The following is a 20,142-nucleotide window of genomic DNA, read 5'->3' as shown; positions in this document are numbered from 1 at the left end:
CTAGCTAGTCTTCCTTCGGGTTGAGGCGGAAATAGCCGAACCCGATCGATCCGCTCTACTGCGCAGACACAAGTCCTCTTGCACCTGTGCAGTAGAGCGGATACGATCAGGCTCAGCTATTTCCACCTACCCCAAACGAAGAGCCGCTACTGCGCCTGCGCTGGATCCTGGAGAGGTAAATAAATCCTCTTGTCAGGGGGAGGATTCGGGGGAGCTAGCGCTGGATTGCCTGCAGCTGCAGGGGGCGGGGAAGCCTCATTGGGACCCTGAGGCTCCTCCTGTGGTAAGTATCCACCAGAGTGTTTTGCTTTTTAGTATAGAGTCTCTTTAAAGCAAACCTGTTAGCGGAAAAAAAAACCTTGAAGTTAGATGCTTATCAAAGTAGTGAGAAGCCACAGAATGGCCTAGGCTTTCCAGATGCTGCTGACCAGGACCCTTTTCATCTAGCCACATCCCTGTTAGTGTATGACCACAACCACTGCACTTGCACAAGCCCAGTAGCACAAAGCCACTTGTGCAACATGGGGGAAAAAAAACATATGCTTAGAAGGTCCCAGTGCTAGATCGGTGGGCTCAAGGAGGATTGGAGAAGCATCTGGACTAGCCAGACCAGCCTTTCTCAACCTTTTTACCCTGGAGGAACCCTGAAAATACTTTTTGGATCTCTGGGAACCCCTGCCAGTAAATTCTGGATCTCAAGGAAGCCCTGAATTTATTTTGCAGGAAGCATAGTCCTTAAAAGTTGGTGTGGCTGTTCATGTCACTTACGTTGCCCTTCATTATAATGTCTCCTTATTCTAGTGCTTTTTATTAATGTGCTCATTATTATTCTGACCCCCAATTTAGTGCTTCTTCTTACAATACTCCCTATTATAGTGTGCTTTCTATCATGCACCCCCCTTCCCAGCCTCCACGATGGGGGGGGGGGGGGGGGAATTGCCAAGGAACCCCTGCAGAGTACTCAAGGAACCCTGGGTTCCTGGTTGAGAAAGACTGAGCCAGACGCTTCCCTCCACTAAATTAAAGAGAAACGTAAGTGAAAAGGGGGAAAAATAGAGAAATATATTGCAAAGTGAGAAGTTATATGTAATCTGGTATAGGACCTGTTTAGTTGAATAGTCCAGTTAGATTCACGTTTGAATTTTATGTGGCTCCTTAACCTTAATTGCATCAAACCATGAAAAGGGCTAGATCCAATTCATGTTTTCTCCGGAGTTTTTTCCTAGGCAATACATTTTCTATTTAAAATAACTTTCAGCCCTCTGCAGTTGAAAATTACCAAAAAGTAGGTGGTAAAGTACTGTTAATATCAGGGCTGTGGAGTCGGTTCAAAAATCTTCTGACTCCGACTCCTCAGTTTATGAAACCACGGCTCCAACTCTGACTCCGGGTACCCAAAATAGCTCCAACTCCTTGACATCGACTCCTTAACAGGGCTGTGGATTTTGTACAAAAATCATCCGACTCAGACTCCTCAGTTTATGAAATAGACTCCGACTCCGGGTGCCTAAAATTGCCCTGACTCAGACTCCACAGCCCAGGTTAATATTCTGAGTATCTTCTTGCTTGCTGGTGACTTAAAATGCATTTTGAGATGTGAAAATATCACCTAGGAGGAAACTGAGGAGAAAAAGTGAATTGGATCAGGCCCAAAAAAGAGGCACTCCCACTTGTTTTAGCTGTGTTCAGTTGTATACAAACTACATTTCACATGGGCAGCACGGTGGTGTAGTGGTTAGGTCTCTCACCTGGAAGTGCTGGGTCCCTGGTTCAGATCCCAGCCAGGGAACTATCTAGAGTTTGTATGTTCTCCCTGTGTCTGCATGGGTTTCCTCCAGGTACTCTGGTTTTCTACTACATCCCAAAAACATACGGGTAAGTTAATTGTCATTCCCCTAAAATTGGCCCTAGCCTACAATACTTGATACATACATAGCCGTATGACTGTGATAGGAATTAGATTGTGAGCCCCTCTGTGGTACAGTTAAGTGACAAGACAATATACTCTGTACAGCGCTGCGGAAGATGTCAGCGCTATATAAATACTAAATAATAATTATTTCATTTCTTGGTATCCTTTGCATACCATAGGCTGTCCTACATAGCATGAAACAGAAAAGTATCTTTACAGATGATGAAAAGATGAAACTTTTAAAATGTATAGTAGATAAAGGATTAGTTTTACAGAAGTTTAAAATTGCAAACAATGTAGCAAAAAGCATATAGCAGCACATGCAAAATATTCAAAGCCATGTGGTCCAGGCAGCAAACCAAATGAGCTGTTCAGTGACGGTCCTCAGTGGGATACTTCATGCATGAACTTCCATTTGCTAACATAGCATTAATCCTAGCTGAGCAATGTGCCACTCTGCTGCCATGTATATGCAGCTGACATGCCAGGGTTGGCTGTGGAGCAGGGCAACCCTCCATGGAAACAGAGGTTCTTTCTGGTGATTCCTCACTAGTATTCCTCTTGCCAATACTTGTCTGGAAGGATCTGATATGGATCATATATAGAAAATAAAGGTGCTTCTTCAAAGTGTATCAGGACTAGGAAAATCTTCAGAATTTAAACCTCTATGCATGAGTTTCCCACATAACAAGGATTTCACACATACAGTTTTATTTGCACAGCTGAAGCTCCTTTCAGGAGATACTGTCCCTTTACAACATTTATGAGTTTATGCCTTTGAGAAATAACCAAGCTTCATCACACATATATGTTGAATCCCGTCACACAAGCAGTGATGGCCCTATGCGGCTATCGCCATGGATGCGGTGCAGTGGGTCCCGTTGTGACGATGCAAGAGTAACTGTACATCTTGCGTGGTTAACCTGGAATTGATGCATACTTTTATTGGAACACACTGCAGCGGTAACGTGCAGTGCGATCGTATAGCAATCGCACTGCAACAGAATGTATAAAGTGTGGAAGGGTCCTCAGTGTAAAAGGGAGCAGCAGTCACAGATAACACCTTTGTGTATAGTGCAGGGGTCTCAAACTCACGGCCCGCGGGCCATTTGCGGCCCTCGCCGGCAAAAGCTTCCTTATAGTTCGCTTCAGTGCTCCCAAGTAATCCGCCGAATCCCCGCCGCTAAACGAGGGCTGCAGAGCCCCCAAATCGCCCGGGGGGCAATCCGCCGGCATTTCCTGGAAGGGGCAGAGCTTTCAGCTTCAGCTCTGCCCCTCCTGACATTAATTGCCGCCTTGCCCCGCCCCTCTCTGTGAAGGAAGAGTGAGAGGGGCGGGCAGAGGCGGCAATGCGCCGCGATTGTGAAATTCCTTATGCGGCCCAGCCTCATCCTGACTTTGCCTCCTGCGGCCCCCCAGGTAAATTGAGTTTGAGACCCCTGGTATAGTGTATAGGTGCATACGCACGTCCGACTTTTCCAAACAACTTGTCTGAACGACTTGTAGTCCAAACAAGTCATTCAGACTTAATGTACACACTGACCAACAAAGCGGCTGATATGCTAATTTACATGTCATTTAACCAACTTGATAATGGACAATGGACTGCATAGAACAAAGGACTAGATTAAATAACTGATCAAATGACTTGTAGTTTGAATGTCTATTAAGGCCCATACACACGTCTGATTTTTGCGAACGACGGGTCGTTTGAGCGTCCCGTCGTTCAGTCGTCCGCACGCCAAATCGGGCGTGTGTACAGACTGTCGTTCGCGTGATAAGACTAAGTTTGAGCGACCCGTCGTTCGCAAAAATCAGACGTGTGTATGGGCCTTTAGTGTCACACTAGTCGTTTTGATCAGTCATTTAATGCATAAAGTAGTTTGTACACATGTAGGGGCCTAATGGTGGCCATACATGGTACAATTTTTTCATCTAATCTTACCATTTCTATGTAGTATAATGCTGGGGATACACTGTACGTTTCTGTACCGTGTATCGACCAGCTGATCCGGCCAGCTGATAATAATCAGCTGGCCCGATCAAGCCGCTCTATCCGCACCCGCTTAATTCCCGCCGGTGAACAATGGCAGGGAATCGAGCGGCTGATAAGGACCGCCGGCGGGGACGAGCGGGAATCGATCCGCGGGGACGCGGCTGGAGTTGATCCGGCGCCTAATCGGCCGCCGGATCGACCCGTCTATGCCCAGCATAAGGGTAAATTAACCTCCTTGGCGGTAATCCCGAGCTGAGCTCGGGGTATGCCGCCGGAGGTCGCCGCTCAGGCCCTGCTGGGCCGATTTCAATTCTGAAAAAAGCAGCACACGCAGCCGGCACTTTGCCAGCCGCGTGTGCTGCCCGATCGCCGCCGCTCCGCGGCGATCCGCCGCGTGCAGCGGCGAAAGAGGGTCCCCGCAGCCGCCCGAGCCCAGCGCAGCCGGAACAAACAGTTCCGGCCGGCGCTAGGGGCTGGATCGGGCGGCTCTGACGTCAGGACGTCGACTGACGTCCATGACGTCACTCCGCTCGTCGCCATGGCGACGAGGAAAGCGAAACAAGATAGGCCGCTCATTGCGGCCTATCTTGTTACTTTCGATTGCCGGAGGCGATCGAAAGTACGCTTCCGGAGCGCCCTCTAGTGGGCTTTCATGCAGCTAACTTTCAGTTGGCTGCATGAAATATTTTTTTTTTAAATTAAAAAAAACCACATTGCAGCCTCCCTGGCAAAATAAATAAACCGCCAGGGAGGTTAAGTGAATATACTGAAAGGATAATTTAGACAGTTCTCTTATATTACATAGAAATGGTAAAATTGGATGAAAAAATTGTACCATGTATGGCCACCATAACTGTTGTTTGAACAACCGTTAATCCAACGGATCCACCAAGCGGATCAGTCAAAACTGCTGCTATCAGTCTGATGAACGAACGTACACGCATCCAACTGTCGACCAAAAGACTGCTTTAAATGACGAGTTGTTCGGAAAAATCAGACGTATGTAGGTACCTTAACAGTGGATGTATCTTATCTGGCAACTTCCATAATATTGGCCAGACTGTGGTTTTTTTTTTTGGTAAGGCCACAAAGGCCTAGAGATTAGGGTGGCTGCTGCAGAAGGGGGTGGCTGGACATGAAAGAAGAAGCTTTAAATGATAAATAAAACATGGAAGAGGAGAACTGCTGTATATTAATCAGAACACGGTAGAGGACTGTGCATGGAAAAGGAAGGGGTTAATTTTGGATGTTGCACATGGGGAGGGGTTGTACATGGAATGGGAGTGGCACTGTTGCACATAGAAGGGTAGAAACAAGACAGTCCCACATTATTGTAACTTGTGTATGTGTCAGTATGCATATACAGTAGACTCTTGCTATAGTAAACCTCTGGCTGTAGTAGCCTCAGTCCTCAGGTCCTGACCATGTGGCTGTAATGAATATACAATGTATGCCCAATTCTGATATAGTAAACTACTTGGCCAGGTCCCTTGAAGTTTACTATAAAGAGAGTTTACTGTATATAAATAAGGAGTTGGAGGGAGAAGTCTTTAACCATAATTAAAGCTGGAATAACACAGTAAAAACCCAACTTATGTGACTAGAGGGAGAGGTTTGTATAATAACCTTGGTAGGTGGAAAGGGTTTTAAAGCAATATTTTCCATTGTATGAATGCGGTTCAGGACTTCCCTGTAAAAACAATGCTAGCTGTGAGATACCTAGGTGGGGATGGTAAATGGTTTTATTAGTATATATTGCATCTTTCCATTTCTGTTGGCCATTCCTAACTACCTGCATGTTACTTCGATAATGCAGAGGTGATACGCTACTGAGAAAAGTTCAGGAAATGCAGATTTAAAGAAAAAGATTTAAAGATGTTGTGAGTCTCCATCCCCCCTCCCTTCCCACTTTAAGGATGGAGGGGAACTTGCTGTCTCTTCCTAGGGTTTTGCAAAGATTTGAAGCAGAATTGTATCCAATTTTTTGTTTTGATTCTAATTTTAATCTGTGATACTAACAGCAATAATCCTGACCGTCTCTCCAGATCTACTTTATTATGAGAGATTTTACTTTCCTTTCTATGCAAGAACTGGAAGATAGACGTCTGTTAACACATTACAAACCATGGGCAAGGTGTAGACTGTGTCATGTTTTTATTGATGTCTGTTCCCTCTAAAGGAAAATCCCCACACTTCCTGCACTTGTGCCTAGACATTTGTCATGTCACTGTGCTGGGATTTCTAAACCTATTGGAGATACAATTAAAGTGAAGTTGCACCTTTTGTAGAGACATGATGGTTTTTCAGGTGAGCTTTGCAATTTGTTAGGTTAAATGCCACATGTTATTTCAAACTGCATGTTTTCATTCTGAGCACAACCTTGTCCAGCCCCTCCACTGTGATCCTAACACAGACTGTCAAGTGAGGAATGTCCCTGTTGCTGCTAGTCATGCAGAAGTGACCATGAACAAAATAAGGATATGATGACTTCTCCTGTTGTGCACCTAAAGCAGGAAGAGGAAGTACCTGGTTTATCTGCACTGAAAGGACACCTGAACGGAGAGGGATATAGCGGCTGACATATTTATTTCCTGTTTAAATTAAACAATGCAGATTACCTGGCTGTCCCTGCTGATCCTCTGCCTCTAAAGGTGCGTACACACCTTTGACTTATGTTGCTATCCCCTTGGTTGATATATCTGTGCTGGCCTTTACAGACATTAGCTGTGTAGCTAACAATGCATTCTGTTGCGGGCGGGGGGCTGGATGGGCGACAGAGCATCCCGAACGTGACGTTACGTGGAGAACGGGAGCAGGCTTGCAAAAAAGAGGAGTTTGCTGTCGCTTGGGCAATTTGATCTGCCAGGTGGATAGCTTGTGGATCGGCTGTTTGAGGGCTGCTGTACACACGCCTATCGGCTGATGCGGTTGTTATCGGCCGAGGTGTTATACTTTTGGCCCTAGACCCTGAACAGATGCAGATCTGATATTTCTGGCTAAGGTCTGAGGACTGGTGCACACCAGAATAGTTCTGGAGCGTTTTTTTAAACTCTTGCAGGGGGAAAACCGCTTGGCTAATGAAAGTGAATGGGATGGTGCACACCAGAGCTGGTCGTTTTTTTCACAAATGCAAACTCGGGGGCTGCAGCATTTTTGAGATTCTGAGGTGTTTCTGCCTCAATGTTAAAGTATAGGAAAGTGGAAAACCGCTCTGAAAAACCGCTAGATCAGAGCGGTTTTCCAGGCGTTTTTGTTACAGAAGCTGTTTAGTAACAGCTTTGCTGTAACAATATTTGTAATCTGCTACACAAAAAACGCTCCAAAAACCGCTAGGCATTGTTAGAAAACGTGCCTAGAATCGCTCTGAAATCTGCTTCAAAAACCTCTAGCATTTTGAAGATTTGCTAGAGGTTTTTGGTGTGTACTGGGCCTGGCTAGGCTAGCTACATGCTTGTATCATATGTGTGATCCAGATACTACTGCAGACAAAGATCAGCAGCATGCCAAACAATGGCAGCCTGCATATCCCTCTTAGTTCAGGTGTCATTGAAACACTAAGCACAGGTATCAAGCTAAAGAGTTAGTTTGTGTTTACAATCAGTTTTGACAATTGATAGCTTGCTCTATATTGCAATGTAAAGGTAATAGTTTATCAACCCTAACTTTGTGCAACCCGTTACATGTGTATATCAGTTTTTAGCAAGAATAGGATTTCACTTTGATATTGCTTCAGGCAAATAGGCTGACTATAAACGGAACCTAAACTGAGAGGGATATGGATGTTTCCTTTTAAACAATATCAGTTGCCTGGCAGTCCTGCTTATCTCTTTGGCTTGCGTAGTTGCTTATTCACAGACCTGAAACAAGCATGCAGCTAATCCAGTCTGACTTCACTCAGAGCATCTGATCTGCATGCTTGTTCAGGGGCTGTGGCTGAATATATTAGAGACACAGGATCAGCAGGAGAGTCAGGAAACTAGTATTGTTTTAAAAGGAAAAATCCATATCCTTCTCAGTTTAGGTTCCCTTTAAAGAATATTTACAGTGAAATCATTCTGTATAAAAAAAAAAAAAGAAATGGTCATGGAGCTACAATAATAATTCCAGTTTGCATGTAAATGGTTTGCAGCTTAGAATTGAGCCAATCAGTGTATAATTTGTGACTTTTGATTTGCCAATTCCAAGATGAATACAGTATGCATTACATTTGCACGCAAGGTCGGAATTATTAGATCATACTCATTTGAAAACATCTCAGTTTACCAGATGTTTTGTTTGAAAAAAAAATCAAAGTTGTGCAGGCCACTAAAGAAGGATAAGTGCACAATAAGGTTGTGTATGCGTAACTCATCTCTAGGCAGAGATCTAAACATACTGCTGACAGCTTAGTAATCCAGGTAACCAAATTCTACCTCTTTTGTGTGGAAGAGGCTTTACAGCTCAAAATTCTGTTTAAAACCTTTTAGTCATGTAATCTGAAGCAGTTTTGTATGAGGTACTGCTGTGTAGCACTGTCATGCAGTTTGGATTGCAGATGGGAAGAGCACAGACTGAATTATGGGAGGAATGTAGCCTACATCACTGGAAGTTTGGAACTTAATAGAGTTGAAAATTAGCCAGTGAAGGGATGCTATGAGGTCATACAGATGTAAAAACCATTCTGCCATTGCACAGGGCTGTGAAAAACTTGTGTGTGGAGTTGTCCTTTAACAAGGTGTTATATAGATGCTTACTGTTATAAGGCAGGTGACATTTTTTTATTTATCAAAAGAAAACTTTTTTTTTGAAACACAATGCCGTTTTACTGTAGTCATTAAGACTTGAAATAAAAACGTTTTCGTAGAGTTTATCTAAAATATATTAAAACAAACTGGTTGTCTTTATTATTTATTCCTGTCTTCAAAATATTCACAGAATCACATTTGATCTCATACTTGTGGCTTTCTTTCATATGTGGCTTTCTTTCATATACGGTACTTTCAAAATTATTTCCTTTTTAAAGAGGAACTGCAGAGAAAATAACAATGAGAAAAAGTGCTTAATTTTTACAATAATTATTTATAAATGATTTAGTCAGTGTTTGCCAATTGTAAAATCTTTCCTCTCCCTGATTTACATTCTGAAATGTATCACACGGTGACATCTTTACTGCTGGCAGGTGATGTCTGTGGAAGGAGATGCTGCATTTTTGGCAGTTGAAAACTGCTTTTATTTTCCACAGTGCCACAAGACTTCCATGCTGTGATGTCAGTACCTAGGTGCTGACATCACACTGTGGAGGGGTTTCACCACAATATCAGCCATACAGAACCCCTGATGATCAGTTTGAGAAAAGGTAAACATTTCTCATCGGAAAGGGTGTATCAGCTTCTGATTGGGATAAAGTTCAATCTTTTGTTACAGTTCCTCTTTAAATGTTAAGTATCATAGCTGGGGCCCACTAGAAATTGTGGTTTTGAGAATTATTTTTCAATGTTAACCATTGAGCATCTGGAGCAATTTCAAAGAATGTGTGTTTTGAGCCTTGCTTTCCTTGAATGAAATCTCACCAAAAATGCTGCAGCCACCGTGAATGCAAGTTTGGCAAATTACAGTCGTTTCTGTAGAATCGCTAACATTGGTTTGTAAGCACCAGCAATTCCCAGAAAGTCCAAATCGATCCAGGAAGCGCTGTAGTGGGCTCCTGACCGTAGGGCTTGTTTCCAATAGAGGTCAGCATTTCAGATGATGTGTGTTTCATTTCAAAGATATGAATGGGAGGGCAGTGGCGCTATGATTTTCTATAGAGGAATGAATGCGTCAGTCGGAAAAATACTGTTCGTTCAATTTTTTTTCGTTTGAAGCAAATGAGCATGATTTTTTGGATTAAATGGAAATAGAATAATTATTTTAAATGGGCTGTTGTGCCATGTGGATTGTTTCAATTACATAGTTCTATAGTTATTTGGGTTGAAAAAGACAAATGTCCATTGAGTTCAACCAGAGAACAAAGTACAACACCAGCCTGCTCCCTCACATATCCCTGTTGATCCAGAGGAAGGCGAAAAAGCCTTAGAAGGCATGGTCCAATTAGCACCAAAAGGGAAAAAATTCCTTCTTGACTCCAGATGGCAATCAGATAAAATCCCTGGATCAACATCACTGGGTATTACCTAATAAGTGTAGCCATGGATGTCTTTCAACGCAAGGAAAGCATCTAAGCCCCCTTTAAATGCAGGTATAGAGTTTTCCATAACTACTTCCTGTGGCAATGTATTCCACATCTTAATTACTCATACTGTAAAGAACCCTTTCCTAAATAAATGGCTAAAACGTTTTTCCTGCATGCACAGATCATGTCCTTTAGTCCTTTGAGAAGGCCTAGAGACAAAAAGCTCATCTGCCAAGCTTTTGTATTGCCCTCTGATGTATTTATACAGTTGGAGGGCCAGCAAGTGGAGTCTTAACTTTCCACGGATAACTGCGGCTAAAGCAATCTGTTTTTTTGGCCAGGCCTGGATTTACCTCACAGGAGCCTGTAGGCACAGATGTCTTGCAACCTTAGACTTTGCCCTCCACGAATCATTGCACTGCGAGTGTGTTGGCTGGCCCAGCTGTAACAACTCCCTTACTTTTCCTGCCTGACTTAGGTAGCCACAGGTGTCCCTTAGTATTAGTAAAGCGGATGAGCCCTTGCTACTGTCTGAAAGTGCCTTGGCTCTCTGAAAACCTGTGGGAGTGGCTTGGTTCGTTTATAGGGAATTAGAGTATTAAAACAAAAAAAGTATTTGGCTTGAGGAATGCCCTATAAACAATAGGAAAGGAACACAATTATGCCATGAGTAAAAGTTCATCTCGGATCCTAGAGGAACCTCAATGTTACAATAAGTAGCTAGAGATGCCCTTGACTGAAGAAGTATCTCGTCAATGGAATGCCGAGAGCAGTGTAAGTAACCTCTCATTTACACTCTCATCAGGAGTCTGCATAGGGAAAGAGGGAAGGAGACTATCTGGGAGGGGATTGAGCTGTGTTTCCATCATCAGGCGCTTGTTGGCTTGCGCCTACAGTGCCTTATTGTAAATCCAGCCCTGTTTTTGGCAAATTTAGGCTGTGCAGTACATAGTCTATGAATACATTTAACATCTTGTGTAAATAGATGGTGAGTAAGATGCTAATAATTTGGGTTTGCTTGTAAATTGTATAACTCTTAAAGGATACCAGAGTTCAATTGCCTCTGTTAAAACAAAACAAAACATTGGGCTGGTGGGAGGGGGTTCGTTATCACTTACTCTGTTCACGGCTGCGTGCCTCCGTTCTCCTTGTTCCCAGGCCCGCCAGTATGGAAATACTGTGGCACGCATTCGCAGTATTTCCTTTCTGCTCCTGTGACTGCACTCCTCTGACATCACTTAGACACGTGCACTTGCTCCCGTCTACACCGCATGAACTGCAGAGGGCTGTGGAGTGCGCACGGCAGGACACCAGCAAGACTGAAGCGAGCACACGCACACGCGGTCACGGGAGCAGAAAGGAAATACTGCGCATGCGGTAGTAGTCTGCTGCAATGTAAGCCAGGAGAGATGTAATCACCCCCTGATAAGTGCTCACTTTAAGGGAATCTGAACTGAAAATAAAATTATGATATAATAAACTGTATGTTTAGTACAGCTAATAGAACCTTCATAGCAAAGATGCGGCTCCTATCGTTTCAAGTACAGAAAGAATGAAGAAACGTCACTTGTTATGTATGCAGAAGAGCTTCTCTGAACTCGCCGTCTAATTTAGTCAGAGAGCAGTGCTATTTTCTGAAGCACTTCTACATCAAAGAAACCGTGAAAGACAACTTCATATAAGATTTTACTACAGGTAAGCTCAAAGGGTCATTGGCTCTGCTCTGTTTCATAGTTTTAAATGCAAAGTGTAGTTTGTAAACTGCAAATATTAGAGAATGATGCAATGTTATAAAAAGAAAAATGCTATATAACTGAAAATAAAAATGAGACTTTTCTACTAATGTTCTATTAATTATCCATACTACACATACAATTCTTTATAGCATAAGTTTTTGGTTTTTTTTTAGCTTCAGTGTCACTTTGAAGGTGTACCTGAGGCGAGCATGGAGTACCAAATCACATACCTAAGAAGAGGGAAGTCTCTGGATTCCATAGAGGTTTCCCATCCTGTCCTCCGGTCCTCCATCACAGAGCGCAGATCCCCTGAAAATGACTAACAAGGACTTGTTGGTAATCACATTGGGGCTGCACTCCTTTTCAGGCATGAGTGTGGCCATACTGCACCTTCATGGTTCGTGCTACTGCACAGCTGTACTATCAGAAGAGGAGCATGGCCTCGATGCGCAGGAGGGTCCTGGGTAGCAGTGGAGGACCAGAGGACAGCGTGGAAGCCTCTGGAGGATATGGATTTTTCCTTTTAAAATAATACCCGTTGCCTGACTCTCCTCTCCTGCTGATCCTCTGTCTCTAATACTTTCAGCCACAGCCCCTCAGCAAGCATGCAAATCAGGTGCTCCCCTACACCCTTAGTCATACATACCATAAAGATTTCATAAGGAAAATATGTTGTTTTATAATTCAAACCACACTGCTCCTTTCTATTTTGGTTCATTTTCCTTCATATTAACATTTGAAAATAAGAAATATCAATTTAAAGGATGGGAATAAAGTTTAGATTCAATTAAACACTTTTAATACATATATTTACATCGATCTGTACATCGGTCCTGAAAGAGGGACACATGAGAAAGACAGAGGGACAGGGTTCCCAAAAAAGGGACCGTCCCTCCAAAAGAGGGACAGTTGGAGCTATGGCAGTTGCTGCAATTTAGGGAGTCTAGGAGAGAGGAGCCCTCAGCCCTGTAGAGTGGTAGAGGGGGGGGGGGGGGGGGGAGAGGGGGGTTACAAATGAGAACTAAGAACTATGATCGGGCTCTAATCGGATTCTCTGTAAATTGTCCCAAGACAAGTAGTGGGACATTAGAGGTGTGCTCTGCTGAAGAAGAGTGGTGTAACTGAATTATTATATTGTATAATGATAACAAATATAAATGTACTTTTTAATATACAAATTAAAATGAATAAACTAAGTTACTTTCAATAAACTGATACTATAAACAGCGGCACCACGCGACCATCTTAGTGCTGCTGGTCCCACATGGAACGCTCGGAACGAATGTAATCGTAATGAAGTCAGAGGCTGACCCGGATGTTGATAGAGTGCGCAGAGGAAGTACCGCCTCCCTCTGTTATTCCCCGTGTGTGAAATATGATTTGATGAGACCACAGTACCAGGTAAATGCGGGTTATTGTCTACGCTGCTTTTAGGGAGGCTGCAGTACTGTACTGAGCTATAGAGTTTGGGGTACTGCAGGTCCCAGCATGCCTCAGGGCCGCACTTACATGCTGATCCGGGAGCATTTATCTATATGCATTGCTGCTAACTCCTCAATTGTAGTACCAGTTTCTGCTCCTTATTATTTATATATCGCTGCAATCTTCCGCAGCGCTTTACAAAGTATACATAGTCTTGTCACTAATGGCCCATTCACACTTGTACGTTTTCAGAGCGATTTCAGCTTTGCTGAAAATCGCTAGCAATGTGAAAAACTTGTGCACAATGAAAGTGTATGGAAGTGTTCTCATCTAAGCATTTAGCGATTTGCTGAAATGCAAACGCGTTGCATGCAGCGTTGTCTGAGCGATTCTGGAGCGATTAGCGATTCAATAAAAGTATTTGAATTGAACTAGAAATTGCAAAACGCTAATCGCTGGAAAAACGCTCTCTAAACAGTGAAAAATCGCTAGGAAAAAACGCCAGAAAAACGCTCAGCGTTTTGCGTTAGCGTTTAGCGATTTCTAGTGTGAATGGGCCCTAACTGTTCCTCAAAGAAGCTCACAATCTAATCATTGCCATAGCTGTATGTCCATCATAATCTAGGGCCAATTTTTAGGGGGAAGTCCATTAACTTATCTGTATGTTTTTGGGATGTAGGAGGAAACTGGAGTGGCCAGAGGAAACCACACAGACATTGGTAGAACATACAAACTGTGTAGCCAATGCCCTGGCTGAGATTTGAACTCTGGACCCAGCGCTACAAGGTGAGAGTTCTGTCCACTATGGCTATCATTCATAAAGCATTCCCGCATGCGGTAATGCTGAAAACAGCTGACTTTACCGACCTCTTAGCAAAATGTCCATTCATAAAAGCTGTTACCGCATGAAAAGCTGACATTCCCAAACAGAGTGATAAATGACCGCCTTGTGTGGTGATTATCTTCACACATGTCACTAAATGTCAATTCATAAAGATTACAGCAGGCAGTGTCAGGACAGAAAATACCGCTCCCTTGGAAGAGGCGATAAGCATGCGGCTAACAAGTTAGTGGAGACAGACCTCCCAGGCAGCAGCAGTGAGAGCAGAACAAAAAAAAGGCATCCCAGAATGCATACATATGAAAACGGCGCCGGGAGACTTGGGCGCAGGATACAACTGTTATATGGCTGGTCCTGCTTCTGCACAAGTCCGGGCCGTGTTAACCTTCCTGGCGGTAAGCCCGAGCTGAGCTTGGGCTATGCCGCGCAGGAGGATGTCTCTATCAGCTTTGCACATCTAGAGACTGAAATCCTTGCCCTTTCTTCTTTGCAAAACAGCTCCAGCTCAGTCAGATTAGATGGACAGCGTTTGTGGACAGTAGTTTTCAGATCTTGCCACAGATTCTCGATTGGATTTAGATCTAGACTTTGACTGGGCCATTCTAACACATAGATATGTTTTGTTTTAAAGGGAAGGTTCAGGGACTATCCGAAAAAAATAAAAATCCCCATCCACTTACCTGGGGCTTCCTCCAGCTCGTGGCAGGCAGGAGGTGCCCTCGGCGCCGCTCCGCAGGCTCCCAGTGGTCTCCGGTGGCGTGCCCGACCTGGCCAGTCCGGCGGCCAGGTCACGCTTCTTCTGCGCTCCAAAATGCGCCTCACGGCGGCGCGCTGACGTCATCGGACGTCCTCCGGGCTATACTGCGCAGGCTCAGAACTACTGAGCCTGCGGAGCGGCGCCGAGGGCACCTCCTGCCTGCCACGGGCTGGAGGAAGCCCCAGGTAAGTGGATGGGGATTTTTATTTTTTTTCGAATAGTCCCTGAACCTTTCCTTTAAACCATTCCATTGTTGCCCTGGCTTTATGTTTAGGGTCCTTGTGCTGCTGGAAGGTGAACCTCCGCCCCAGTCTCAAGTCTTTTGCAGTCTCCAAGAGGTTTGCCCTGTATTTGGCTCCATCCATCTTCTCATCAACTCTGACCAGCTTCCCTGTCCCTGCTGAAGAGATGCACCCCCCGAGCATGATGCTGCCACCACCATATTTGACAGTGGGGATGGTGTGTTCAGAGTGATGTGCAGTGTTAGTTTTCTGCCACACATAGCGTTTTGCATTTTGGCCCAAAAAGTTCCATTTTGGTCTCATCTGACCAGAGCACCTTCTTCCACATGGTTGATGTGTCCCCCACATGGCCTGTGGCAAACTGCAAACGGGACTTCTTATGCTTTCTGTTAACAATGACTTTCTTCTTGCCACTCTTTCATAAAGGCCAACTTTGTACAGTGCATGACTAAAAGTTGTCCTATGGACAGAGTCTCCCACCTGGGCTGTAGATCTCTGCAGCTCGTCCAGAGTCACCATGGGCCTCTTGACTGCATTTCTGATCAGCGCTCTCCTTGTTCGGCCTGTGAGTTTAGGTGGATGGCCTTGTCTTGGTAAGTTTACAGTTGTGCCATACTCCTTCCATTTCTGAATTATCGCTTGAACAGTGCTCCGTGGGATGTTCAAGGCTTTGGAAATCTTTTTGTAGCCTAAGCCTGCTTTAAATTTCTCAATAACTTGATCCCTGACCTGTCTTGTGTGTTCTTTGGATTTCACGGTGTTGTTGCTCCCAATATTCTCTTAGACAACCTCTGAGGCCCTCACAGAGCAGCTTTATTTGTACTGACATTAGATTACACACAGGTGCACTCTATTTAGTCATAAGCACTCATCAGACAAAGTCTATAGGCAACTTACTGCACTCAGATCAAAGGGGGCCGAATAATTATGCACACACCACTTTGCAGTTATTATTTGTAAAAAATGTTTGGAATCATGTATGATTTTGGTTCCACTTCTCGTGTACACCACTTTGTGTTGGTCTTTCATGTGGAATTCCAATAAAATTGATTCATGTTTGTGGCAGTAATATGACAAAAATGTGGAAAACTTCAAGGGGGCCGAATACTTTTGCAACCCAGTGTACTTAGAGTACCCAGATAGTGTATGGTGACCAAGAACCACTAGGAGAGTATATGAGGCTCAAAGAGACCGAAAAGCATAGAGTGAGGCTATAGAACTAGTGTTCTCTAACCGTTTTTTTTTTTTCCATTATCCTGTACTTTTAATATTATTGTTTATATGGTGTTCAACTGCTTTTTTTTTGGGGGGGGGGGGGGGGGAATATTAGTAAAAGTTAGGGTACCCAAGGTGGCCTGAATAAAACAAAGTTGTATACTTACCGAGGTAGAGGGAAGCCACTGGATAGTCCACAGGCTACCCATGTCCTCCTCTCCTCCACCGTTGTCGCATTTGGACACAGAACATTTTCGACAAGAGCTTTTTGAATAAGTTAACATGGACTTTCTCCTCTTCATGCACGAGCACGGGTCTTACTGTGCCTGCACAGGTATCACTACACCTGCGCAGTAAGCCAAAGCAGCTCATTCATAATCCTGCCAATGGGCCCCAGGCTTTAGCCAGCCATCTCACTGATTAGTAGAGCAAGTGCACAGTCCCCAAACACATACCTCTGGAGTGCTGCATCAGTTACACCTCTGTGCTGTCCAGACCTGGGCAAATTTTGCGTGACCCGAGCCACATTCCTAACACTCCTGGCCTCCTCCTTTCTCTTCCCTCCTCCATCCGTGCAGAGTAGCGAGCGGGCAATTATGTGGGGTTAAAACTCACCTACTCACTGCTTCCTGCATCATGTCTCCATGGTAACAGGCCATCATGTGAGAGGGAAGTCTTTGGGTCATCCATAGGCTTTCCATATCCTCCTGGAGTCAATTTTTTTTGTTTTCTGCTTCCTTGGGTTCTCTTTAAGGGCTGCATTTTTACAACTAAATTCTAAACAGCAGCCATGATAGTCAAATCTGATTAATTAAGCTGCAAAACAAATTAAAAAGTAGTAGTATCTATTTTCCTTTCAGGTACATTATTAGATTTATTATTGACCACCCAAAAGATTGTATGCAGATCTGATTGTGTGCACCCAGTATGAGGAACCCTGTGCAGTTCTTATTGCTCTCTCATTTCCTGTCCCCTCAGACCACCAGGTTTCATAAAGTCATTGTGGTCCTCGGGGCAAAAAATGAGTGACTATCTCCAATGGAGACCCAGATAGAAGTAAAAACTCTAAAGTATTTCTAAACCATTTTTATGCAATCCAAAACTAAAATACCAGGGATATATTTTTTTCTGGGTTGCTAGGTTTGGGCTTTTGTTGACAGTTTCAACTTTGGCATCCCTGCTTTCTCCTTATAATGTAACTATTTTTTTCTCCTTTTTAGCAGCTGTAAGATCAGTGAAGTGCACCTGGCTGAAGCCTCTCGTACCTACGTCATAATGACCTCTCAATTCTTGCAAAAGTTTTTGCTGAAAAACCATGGATCGATTGCCGCATTTCAATTCAATAAGGACATGTCTCTAGATTTTCTCAACTTCCAGACCATGATGATGAGTGAAGCCTTCAAAGCGTTTCCTGAAGTGTTACTGCTGATCCGTTCCCACAATATTGAGAAAAGAACACTGTACACCTTTTTGATCGATGGGCCCTGCCTGCGCACAGCAAGCAACACAGAAAGAATTGTTCACCTTGCCATTCCCAAGAATGAAACTCCGGAAGGCCTCAAACACATGTTTTCACTTATGAGAAATTTCAACAGCTGTTGGAATGAAATACGCATATTTCTGGTGGACCCACACTTCCGAGGTGCAGATGCTATACGAGAAGTTTTCCCATCTGCTCAGGTTGTTCTTTCAGCTTATCACGTCTGCCGATACTTCCAGCAGTGCATCTATCAGCTGTCTTTACCTAACCAAACGGAACATTTGCTAACTGACGCATTAAAAATCACAATGTGTTCACCCACCAGGGAGAATCTGAAAAATATGCATACAATTCTAACCCAGTTCATCAAGCCCACTATGCTAATGCAGCTGAAGGCAGAGTGGCTTCTAGAACAACGGATTTGGGCCCTGCACCGTTGGAGAACCTGTAGAGACTGCTATGGGTATTTACAAGTGCTGGAGAATTTGGGTCGTGAACTGAACGAAATCTTCAGACAACAGCAACCTATGGACGTTGTCATGAAGGCTTTGGTTGAATACATAGAGGAACACATCATGGACAAAGACATAGTACAAAAACGGCAGTGCACTAGCGAAGAGTTGGCTATAATTGCTTGCCAAGAAAAGGAAGATGGAGCAGCAGTTACGGAACCCAGTAAAGACGGCGAAGCTGCTGAAATGCTTTCTAAATCTCTGGAGGAAATTTGCAACCCAGCGGCCTTCAGTCTTTGCCAGAAAGAGCTTGAGGTTGCCCAAAGCTCAGTCCAACTGATACAAACAAATGAAGATGTTGTAAATATTCAACTTCTGGAGAGCCACAGTGAAGTCAGTTACAGAATACCTGCTAATTGTACTTGCAACTTTAATCAGTGCTTGCAGCTTCCTTGCCGTCATGTCTTGGCAGTTATCACTGCCAGTGATGACGTTATAAAGCCAGATATGCTGTACAAATCATGGCAGAGGAACCCAGAAGAGGCGGAGTCTGTGCTGCCTGTAGCGGCTGACACCCTGGAGATCATACTTGGTGATGGGACAAGCAGTATTAATAAAGAGCAGTTTGTGGAAAGTGTGAACAGTCAGTTGTCACAGATGTTGGCTGACTGCAGCGATGAGGTGTTTGAAAGACGTTACAGCTCATTGAGAGAATTGGCAGATGCATGGATTGGACCTTATGAACAAGTGAAACTTTAATGCACTGAAGTGATGTTGTGAGGACTATCGTTATAGCATTCTAGATGCACTAAAAGGACGATTAGAGGAAATATTGACATTCTGCTACTTACATATTTATTCACGTAACAGCAGCAGAATAAAATACTTCAAAGCATACCTGAAGTGGGAATAGATACTTACCTCAATAGAGGGAAAGCTTCCCAGATCATCCTGTGGACCTCCGTTCCAGTGCTGGGTCCCTCTAAACGTATACGACAAGGGCTGGTCTCAAATGCTTTTGTGTATGAGCGCGAACCTTACTGCGCAGGTGGCAGTACGGTCCTTGCCTGCCCGGTAGCAGAAGCTGCTCATGCACAAGCACGCTTCTAGGTATGCACGGACTGTGCTCGCGCCACGGAGGTGAACAGGGCCCCTGCCAGCAGCGGTGGGCTCTCAGAAGATCTAGGAAGCCTTTGCAACAACCAGAGGCTTTCCACTACTTCAGTAAGTAGCCAAGAAACTTTTTCACCTCACAGGTTTGTTTTAAAGAAACTCATACTTGCCTAAAAAGAGGGAAGCCTCTGGATCCTAATGAAGCTTCCCTGCAGTCCTCTGGTTCCCTGTTGCCACTCGCACACCCTCTAGCTGATCAAGGCCGCGCTTCTCCTCTGGCACATGCGTGACCGCGCCTGCATATTAGCAAGGTAGCCACTCGTGCATGAGCGGTACCGGCTTACGGCACATGCTCAGTATGGCCGCGCTCATGCTTGAAGGGTAGCGTGGCCCCAATCAGACTACCAACAAGCCCTTGTTAGTAATCTTTGGAGTGTCTGCATTCTGCGATGGAACCAGAGGACAGCGGATTCAGAGGCTTCCCTCTTCTTAGGTAAGTATGTGATTTTGCACTTGAGGTTTGGCTCAGGTAAACTTTTTAAAGGACAACTGTAATGAGGGATATGGAGGCTGCAATATTTATTTCCTTTTAAACAATGCCAGTTACCTGGCTATCCTGCTGATCTTCTTCTGCCTTTAATACTTTTAGCCATAGATGTTGAACATGCATGTGCAGATCAGGTGTTTCTGACATTATTGTCATTTCTGACCAGATTAGCTACATGCTTATTTCTGATGTTATTCAGGCACTACTGCAGCCAAATAGATCAGAATGGCTATCAAGCAACTGGTATTGTTTAAAAAGAAATAGATGTGACAGCCTCC

The 20,142-nt window shown here is 44.2% G+C and overlaps 1 protein-coding gene across 4 annotated transcripts; it reads left to right on the top strand.

The window, feature by feature from the left end:
- Nucleotides 1–13,096: 13,096 nt before the first annotated feature.
- ZSWIM1 (zinc finger SWIM-type containing 1) lies at nucleotides 13,097–19,099 on the top strand. 4 transcript variants are annotated; one of them, XM_068262052.1, is made up of 3 exons: nucleotides 13,097–13,196; nucleotides 13,897–14,003; nucleotides 17,496–19,099. In XM_068262052.1, exon 3 carries the CDS (start codon nucleotides 17,548–17,550, stop codon nucleotides 18,961–18,963), a length of 1,416 nt encoding a protein of 471 aa, XP_068118153.1. In that variant the 5' UTR covers nucleotides 13,097–13,196; nucleotides 13,897–14,003; nucleotides 17,496–17,547; the 3' UTR covers nucleotides 18,964–19,099. The 4 variants fall into 4 exon arrangements, with proteins under 4 accessions (XP_068118153.1, XP_068118152.1, XP_068118154.1 ...); XM_068262051.1 differs by having other exon boundaries at nucleotides 17,493–19,099; XM_068262053.1 differs by lacking the exon at nucleotides 13,897–14,003 and having other exon boundaries at nucleotides 13,110–13,196; nucleotides 17,493–19,099.
- The last annotated feature ends 1,043 nt before the right edge of the window (nucleotides 19,100–20,142 follow it).

This window comes from Hyperolius riggenbachi, chromosome 12 (genome assembly GCF_040937935.1).
Source record: "Hyperolius riggenbachi isolate aHypRig1 chromosome 12, aHypRig1.pri, whole genome shotgun sequence".
NCBI classification, from domain to species: Eukaryota; Metazoa; Chordata; class Amphibia; order Anura; family Hyperoliidae; genus Hyperolius; species Hyperolius riggenbachi.
This window is presented reverse-complemented; position numbering and strand designations above follow the sequence as displayed.

What these genes read in the sequence shown, in the direction of transcription:
- ZSWIM1 (XM_068262052.1), top strand. Translation starts at nt 17,548, where the DNA reads ATGACCTCTCAATTCTTGCAAAAGTTTTTGCTGAAAAACCATGGATCG.